The sequence below is a fragment of the Arachis ipaensis genome, chromosome B05 (genome assembly GCF_000816755.2).
Source record: "Arachis ipaensis cultivar K30076 chromosome B05, Araip1.1, whole genome shotgun sequence".
Classification (NCBI taxonomy): Eukaryota; Viridiplantae; Streptophyta; class Magnoliopsida; order Fabales; family Fabaceae; genus Arachis; species Arachis ipaensis.
Window position 1 is genome coordinate 139240431 of NC_029789.2, and position 8958 is coordinate 139249388.

The following is an 8958-nucleotide window of genomic DNA, read 5'->3' on the forward strand; positions in this document are numbered from 1 at the left end:
ATTAAAACTATTATTTAAACACATCTACTTTACCTACTCAACTTAATGTTAATAGAATAATAGTTCACTTCTTCCTTTGTTTTAAATTCGAGAGATCGCTGCTTTGACCATGGATAAATTCGAGAGATCGCTGCTTTGACCATGGATGCTGATACGTATAGTTGCAAATTTGGATACAATGGTCCATCATATTTTTGAGAGGAATGATAATTTCTAATGATCGGCACTTCAACCAGTTAAAAAGGAGGAAGATAATGAGTTAATCATATTTTCATTATCTGTGTATGTATAAATATGTGGATAAAAATAATTTAATATGATTAAGAAACTGGGCGGGAATGGAAGTTTACAGAGTAGTTAACAGCAATTTAAAACTCACTCATAATCATTTGTCATTCTATATAGCATAGTTGATTGGTTGCTCCAGCATTAGAGGCAAAATTATATAATTGAATGAAGGGTAAAGCTAAAAACATGTAACTAACAAATTTGGATTACATTTCAAAACCGAGCTAGACGAACTTCGCCAGTATACAACACCCCCCATTCCCATTTTCTTGCGAGACCATGAACAATGGCATGAGATTACGCAGTCAAGCTGCAGTTACATTCTTTTCCAAGTTCATTCGTTTCCGTTGCTAAGATATCCAATACATTAGACTCCCTTTGGATATACAACTGTCCACGATTTTCAAGAGATCTTTCGAGAAAGGTTCTTCATGCCATAACCCATACCCTTGAGCAAAACCGACTGTGTTTGAGGGTCTGGTTTTATAACAAACTTCAAATTCAAGAAATCCCTTATGTTTCTGAGAGTTTCAATCCCATGCTGGGAAAGTTTTCCAACACGAATCTTTGAAAAATCTTGAGGACACAGAGCGCATAGAAGAAATAACAGACCCTGCATAGCAGACAAGTTAAAATATTAGCAGACATATCAACATCATCTCTACTTCATACAACTTATCATCAAACTTGAGTGCAAAATTAAACTTAAAGTTGAAAAAGAAGTGAATGGAGCCGAATGTTGCTGACATACAAACCTGATGTGTTGAATCTACTACACCCCCTTGAGCAATCTCCCCAAGCAAAATATTTGCAATTCTGCGACCAACATCCTCTGGAGGCATCAAATCTTTTTTTGAATCATCCTCAAGACCAGCTGTTTCTTCATGCCTAGCATGAGAAACGGCTGTATCTGCAGATATCAAGCAACCGGTAGTAGTCTCCGCTACCAATGAAATCCCATATCCGGGTGAACTGCATCAGTAAAATACCTGGTAAATATTTTCGCTTTTTCTACCAGATACAGTTGCAAAATTCAAATTAATCATTCAGTAATATCTACTGAAAGAAAAGGAAACATACTTTCCGGCCTGTGGACCTGATCGGTGGTCAGTGAAGATGTGCACATCTGAAAGTAGTGGATTGAAGATTCCACGGGCAGCTCTAATCATGCTATTTTCAAACTGAGCAGACACTTTGGTTGAAAATGTGATTCCTCTAATCTTCTTAACAAATCCCTCTTCAGTCCAATTAACTGCCTGTAATGTAGAACATATGATATAAGTATAACAAAATCCATTCTAATAAACTAAATCAAAGAAACCAAAAAAAAATCCCAGCAACTTACAGATAGACTCTGAACAACAGGAAGAGACAAAACAACTTCTCCACCACCATTTGGAGGTACTCCACGACTCTCTATTTTAAGACTCAGGCCTTCAGCAGGGACCCCAAAGCGCTTTAGCATGGGCAAAGCAGTAGACTTGAAAGTATCAACTGATGGATCCTTAAAATCATTTGTGATCCCTGAAAACAATTTTATGGACAAATTTAATTCAAATCATTAGAATATATCCTAATTTCTAAATGGTCCTTATATTCTAGTTTTTTTTTTTTTTAAATAAATTAATAAACTTTCCATACCTTTTTGCCTTTTCTGTTAGTTTCTAGGCAAAGTATTTGATGGAACACTTATGTAAAAAGCTCTATTCAATGGAACTGTCAAAAATATTTATAAATTTCTCCTAATTTATTAATTTATATTTATACATTTTCAACAAAATCTTTTATATTTGTAAAACAAGCACAAACCTCAAAACACTCCATAGATATGACATCTGAGAAGCTATAAGCTCCATAGAATAATAACTTGATCTAAGCAGAGTGTCAAAATCACTAAAGCCTGCTTCCAAGTTGCAAATTTCAAGTGCAAAATGTACATATGTCAACTTAATTGACCCTCCCTATATAGATCTCAGCTTCGCCAAGCCTCCTTCTCACGTTCCAACTTTCAAGTCGCAAATAAGTAAAGCAACGACAACAAGAAGAAAGAAGAAAGAAGAAAGAAGAAGAAAGGAAGAGGCCCCAATGAAGAGTGAATTGGAATTACTACTTGGTTTCAGGTTCCACCATACTGACGACAAGCAATGTGCTTCACAATCTATTGTTGTTCCTATCAATCAAGGAGATCGATTTATACAAATTTGATCCATGGCACCTTTCAGACTTTCCTTTATACTACTTAATTTCTCAAGAAAAAAAAAAAAACAAAAACAAAAACCAAAACAAGTGCTAATTATTCCTTTATAGAAATGGCTCTGTACAGTGAGAAAGAGTGATATTTCTTCTTACTGAGTTATCTTCGCCAATGTGATCTTGCGACCACCGTTGTATAGAGTGGAAGGCGTTACGCTGGAGATTGGAGTAGTGATAGTTGGTGCTGAGCGAGGGTTTTGAGGTTTGGACTTGCTTTTGAAATTAATTTTTTTTTTGTTGAAAATGAGTAAATATAAAATAACAGGTTGAGGTGAATGTATAATTTTTTTTGCAATTCCAGTGAATTGAGCTCTCTTTCTGTGAGAGTTCCATAGAATACTTTGCCTAGTTTCTAATAGGATCTAAAAAGGCATAACCGAATGGCAAATCAAAGTGTCAAAATCACATACTGAGTACTGGACTCCAACCACACATAATAAAGGGGTGCCTTAGAACCTTGATTGTAAGTCCTAAACTCCTAATGGCAAGAATAGAGGACATATTCGTTATGAAATTCATGAGAGCATATCATAAATGTTATACCTTTGAGGGTGATGGTGAGGGGCTTCTTGGCAAACAAACCAAGAAGTATGAGCGGCTCCAGGAAATAAGCAATAGAGCGAGACACGCCGCAGTCGTGGGGACGGTGCTGTGTGCCACCCATAATAATGCCGGGTTTATATTTCAATTTGGTGCCTGCAAATCAGAACAAAACCCTAATTATCATGATTAGTATAGAAGGAAATAGGAGCTATTAAAGAGAACGGTGTATATATGTATAGATACCGGTTTCATTGATTTGGACGAGGCAATCATCGGAGACCGTCTCAAACAAGCGGAGGAGGGAGATCTCGTGGTTGTGGAGACCAGGCCAAGTCTCGTCGGCACGAATATCATCAATGATTATGGGAGTTGAAGAGAGAGTAGCAAGAAGAAGACGCTGCCTGAAGCTCTGGCTTCCTTTCAGCCTCTTGTACTCCGTCTTCATCCTCTTCAATATGTTTTTCAGCTTTCACTGCGAAGCCTTAAGTGGCAGAGGAGGCTGACGGAGCTTGGTGATCTGATTCAGCAAGGCTGAATGACAATAAAATTCAAACTTTCACTTCCAATTTGTCTATTTTTCATCATTAAAAGTTCACATTCAAAGTTGAACACACCAAAGTTCATGACTATAATTAAAATCGAAATGCACATATTATTAATGATAAACAACAAAAACAGAGACAAAATTGTTTGACCGAATTTTCAGCAACTCAGCAACAGCAAACTAAGTTTTGAATTTTAATTAGTAAATAAAAAATTTCATATATTTAGTCATGGTTCTGAATTACATTAACAAAAGATTATTATTAATTAGGATAAAATAAAAAACTTACCCGGGATGAAGCAGGGCAGCAACACAGCGGAGAGGATGGGAGCACTGAACAGAGACGCTGCTGACAGCAGCGGCGCGGGCGGGCAGAGACGCTGGAAGCGATGCAGGAGTTACTGGAGAAGAGGTGCAGAAGGAGTGGTGGAGAATGCAACAATGAGACCGGCGGCGGCGGTGACTCTGGCGCGGTTGGAATACCGATGAGGAGGAGGAAGGAGAGGGGTATAACTGGGTGGGTGGAATGAATTAGGGTTTTGGTAATATATAAAAAAAAAAAAAAAATAGAAGTGGTAATAATAGTAAAGTAAATTTATATTCAATTTGCTATATCCAATTAATATTAGATTCGATTTACTACATATACATGATGTCATCAAAGCAATAAGCTCTATACTTAATTTTACAAATTAAATGATAATTTAATTAATATAGTATTTTAATTATTTCTCAAATTAAATTACGTATGGTATAAATATAGTTGGTTATTTTATATTATATAAATGTCCACTACTTCTAATTCTGACAAAACTTCAAGTTTTAACTCTTATACTATTTTGGAGGACTATATTTTATATTAAAATTTTCAATATCAAAAGTTCTAGTAATGATTTTTTAGAAATTGTTTATTGTTTCGTTTTAAATTCATAAGTTTATAAAAATATAAATTTTCTAGAATTTTAACTAAAACACAAAAGTTAGATTTTTATTCTTATTCGTTTTGATTTTTTGATATTTTATTTGAATCCAAATGGGAGTTCTTTTTATTGACATTTATATTTTGAAGTTAATAATCAACTTAAAAATAATAAGCTGTATAAGTAGTAAATTGAATCAAACTTGATGGTTTCAGTGGCTAAGAGAATGGGGGGTTGAATCTTAGCCCCCTTTTTGCTTGATTATACTTTCCGGTCTTTGAGGAGACTTTTTTGTTTTTGTCTCGTCCCTAGCCACGAGACTTTTTATTTTTGTCTCGTCACTTGACACGAGATCTTTTTGGTTTTAGCTCCTGTGCAGTAGAAACAGAAATGGAGTAGTAGAGAAAGAGGATTACACCCAGATATATCCTGGTTCAGCTGCTAAGTGCAGTGCAGCCTACATCCAGTCTCCATCACAACTATGATGGAATTTCACTATAATCAATCCTGATTACAAGCTGTAAAGTGCTAACCCAACTTACAAGGGGATTCCCACAGAATCATGAAACACAACATAGATGAACAAAGGAACTCTAAGGACATCTATGGCTTTTTCTTTTAATTTTGCACTCTCTGCCTTTTTCCGCTCTATTGCTTTTTCATACAAACCTCACTGTTTGCCTTTTTCCATGAGACTCAAGACATGACAAAATTAAACAGAAAAATACTAAACAGAATACATTGAAGGAGAAGAGAAAACTGTTAGCTTAGGTAGCTCTGAGACTTCTGTGCCTTGCACTCTCAAATCTTACTCCTTGAATCAAACCGTGGCTGTTCTCCCTTTTTATAGAAGAGGGAAGCCTCCACAGTTGAACCAAAAACTCAACCTCAACTTCTTTTTCTTCACACATAACCGGTTCGGCCACAGAGAGAGAGAAGGTAACTCATGCAAAACCCAACATGCAAATACCTCTAGTTCTTCCTTGATCATCACTCTTCATCAATCTGAGCGCTCCATCATTGGCTTGCTCTCCAAGATGGATTTCTGACCCTTGATGCTTCATGATGATGATGGCTTCATCTGCTCCAATCTCTGCCTCTTCCATCACTTCGCCACTCTAGCTACTTCCTGTGGTGGTTGAGCAGAATCAGAGACAAGCCATGCCTCCAAGAATCTCTTCCTTGCTGGCCGAGATCTTCTTCTTCTTTTTGGGTATGAGGAGCTCGAGATTATCTCACCAAATCTTACCATTTTTGGTGAAAATCTCAGCCACAACACACTTTTATTTTGTTATGTTTTCTTGCCATCATTGTGATGGTCTTGTAGCGTGCTTCTTTTTCTCTTCGGTGGCTATGCTTAGCTTCCATGGTTTCTCTGTGTTATGACCGAATGTTAGAAGCAAAAGAGAGAAGAAAGGAAGGTATGAACATTAACTAAAGGATTTAGACAAAATAAATTAAATGTCCACTTCCTTTTTGTTTCTTGGTAGCGTGCTTTTCATTAAAGACCATCAATCAAATCAATGAAACTTTCTCTTTCATATTTCCCATGCATTTATTAGTTTTACTCAATAAAATTTTGAATTCCACTTCATGATGAGTAAAGAAGTTCCGTTGGAAGCAATGGAACTTTGCTTTTTATACTTAGTGGATTCGGATCATGCATTGGGTCTTGTAGCATCAATATTAATTTGGGCTTGTAGCAATAATAGCTTCAATTTGGCCTAAATAATATCACAACAATTCAGCCATACTTCTTTGAACATTTTTTGAATCAAATCTGAATTAGAAATAAAATCACACTTGGGCTTGTAGCAATTATATTTTATTTTCGGCCCAATTATAAAACTTGCAACACAAAATTATTAATTAACATATGTTAGATGAAAATTAAATTAATAATTTTGTAATTAATTATTTTAATAATGTTTAGTCATCACAAATATTTATTTAGAGTTTTCCAAACTCATCAATCTCCCCCTTGATGACAAACATTATTAAAATTGAAATGGAAAGAAATTTAAAGATTTGAGTATAAAGTACTCCCTTTGAAGATTTGAATTTTCCCCCCTTTCAAATTGTCATATGACTCCCCCTTAATATATGCCATTTTTACCAAGGGAAGCACTAACCTGTAACATTTTAATCAAGTTTCAAGTAACAATATTATTTAGCATATTCATTACATGATGCTAAATGCTTGATTTATGAGCAGATTTGGATGATATTCAAAACTCATTTGATATCATAAACTGATTTTCTGCTCAAACCATAATCAATCAAAATCTGTTTTTGACAGAAAACTTGCTGTTCAAAAATATTTTTCAATAAATCAGAGCAATCTTGGTGGAAAAATATTTTTCAATCATGATTTAATCTTTTCAAACACAGCAATTTTCACTGAAGGAACTGCCAAAAATAAATCCAACATAAATCATTTTATCAAGGTAAATAACATGTATTATAGACATAGTAAACGCCTTTTACCAAGATAAACATCAAATAATGGCAGTAATATTATCATTCATCAAAAACCAAAGGTATACACTAAATGCATTATCAACCAACATACACCAAATGCATAAACCGAATGCATTATCAATCATCAAACACCAAAAAATGCATTGTTTAATCATCAACAGAGGTGATCATGAATTCTCTCACAGAACACAGAATTTCATCTCCTGTTCCAGTTTCAATTTTGGAATCATTTTCCTCCCTCTTTTAGCATCAAGGGGCACCTGCAAAGAAAGTATTGACAGCCCAAAAAAAAAACATGCATAATAAAGTGACAAAAGTATATCAAAGTATCATAAAGCAGTGAGTATCAAGTCATGCCTCTACAAAATAAGATTGAGCCTAATAATGCCAATATCAACTAAAACACAGAAACAGTTATCAATCGTCAGAAAGATTGAACTCTGATTCAGAATCATCTTCTTTATCCTCGGTCCCCATCTCATCCTCAAAGCTTTGAATCATGAAGCCCACCCTTTCGTGACATTTCTTCCAAACCTTTTCATTTTCATATGCCAACTTCCGGGCAGCCTTGTGAGATTGAACCAATAACTTTGACATGTTGTGGAATTCATGAAGAACTTCCCTAATTGATGCAGTTACTTTGGAAGGTTCAGGGGGGTGACTCTCAAGATCACTGAGTGACGGCTCGGAGGGAATTGAGCACTTGCTTTTCTTACCCGAAACTCCTCCTCCTTTAATCGTCAAAACCTTGTTCTCAACAATTTCATTAGATAAATCAACCTTAAAATACTCAAAGATACATGTGAGGAACATGCCATAAGGAAGATTAGCCTTTTTAGTACTTTTAACTGCTTCCCACATATGACGTATCGTAATATAAGCAAATGAAATTGGAGAAGAAGTAATAAGGGCAAAGAGAATAATGGAGTCAGAAACTGTTACTCTATGGTGAGAACCACTTTGTGGAGTGAGGATGTGAGTGATGATTCGATGCAAGAGTGAGTTCTCAGGACCGAGTGCTCGATGGGTTGGGATTAATCCATCTAATCCAGAAAGATTTGCACAGATGTGTTGCAAGACAGTTTGCTGTGCGACCCCAACTTGATCATCCCATTTATCAATCATGTAAACTTTTGGTCCTTCATCCTCGTACCCAAGAGCAGCGCTTATGGTTTTAGGATTGAGAGTCATATAGACACACTTGACATAAGAGTGAATTGAGTCATCTATCAAACGCATGTTTGCATAGAATTCCCGGACCAGCCCTGGGTAAACAAGTTTCTGAATGTGAACCAGTGGAGTCCACTTCAGAGCATCGAACAGAGAAGAAAAGTTAATTCCTTTGGTGGCCAGATTTTCAAGATTTACCAAGTATGAGGGGCAGAGATGACGTTTCAGCAGAACCTCTTTGTGAAATTCGTAGAAGGCACAGGAGTAGAACCGAGAGGGATCAAAATGTGAGTGAGTTTTGTGGAATTTGTTCTTGAACTCTAGTGATTCCAAATTTGCAGGTTCTCTAGTATCATGTAACACAAAGCTTTTCTTCTTCTGAGAGCTTTTTGCATGTGGAGTAGATTTCTTGGGTGGTGATGGAGGGGTGAAGTGTGTGATTTCTCTTCATCTTCTTCAACACTCGGTTGCTTGTTCTTTCCAGTCTTTCCTCTCCCTGAAGTTTTCTGAGCAACGACTTTCCGGCGCATAGTTTCGGTCCTTTTGGAGGGGGGTGTATGAGAAGAAAAGGATGTTGAATGAAGATGGATATGGGTGTGAGTTTGAGGTGATGAAAAAGGTGGATTTTTAGGAATGAGGGTTCGGCCACTTCTTCTAAGTGCCGTTTTCTTTTTCATGGTGAGCGAAAAGAATGGGGGTGGAAGATGAAGTGATGCCCGAAGGTGTGGTGAGTGGAGGGAGGTTAGAGAGCATTAAATG

The 8958-nt window shown here is 36.3% G+C and overlaps 1 protein-coding gene across 2 annotated transcripts; it reads right to left on the reverse strand.

The window, feature by feature from the left end:
• LOC107644438 (probable RNA 3'-terminal phosphate cyclase-like protein) lies at positions 358 to 4183 on the reverse strand. Of its 2 annotated transcripts, XM_016348295.2 has the most exons (8): positions 3918 to 4183; positions 3328 to 3615; positions 3085 to 3237; positions 1634 to 1812; positions 1369 to 1544; positions 1044 to 1260; positions 673 to 901; positions 358 to 612 (listed from the first exon to the last, which is right to left on the reverse strand). In XM_016348295.2, exons 2-7 carry the CDS (start codon positions 3527 to 3529, stop codon positions 692 to 694), a joined length of 1137 nt encoding a protein of 378 aa, XP_016203781.1. In that variant the 5' UTR covers positions 3530 to 3615; positions 3918 to 4183; the 3' UTR covers positions 358 to 612; positions 673 to 691. The 2 variants fall into 2 exon arrangements, with proteins under 2 accessions (XP_016203781.1, XP_016203780.1); XM_016348294.2 differs by having other exon boundaries at positions 358 to 901.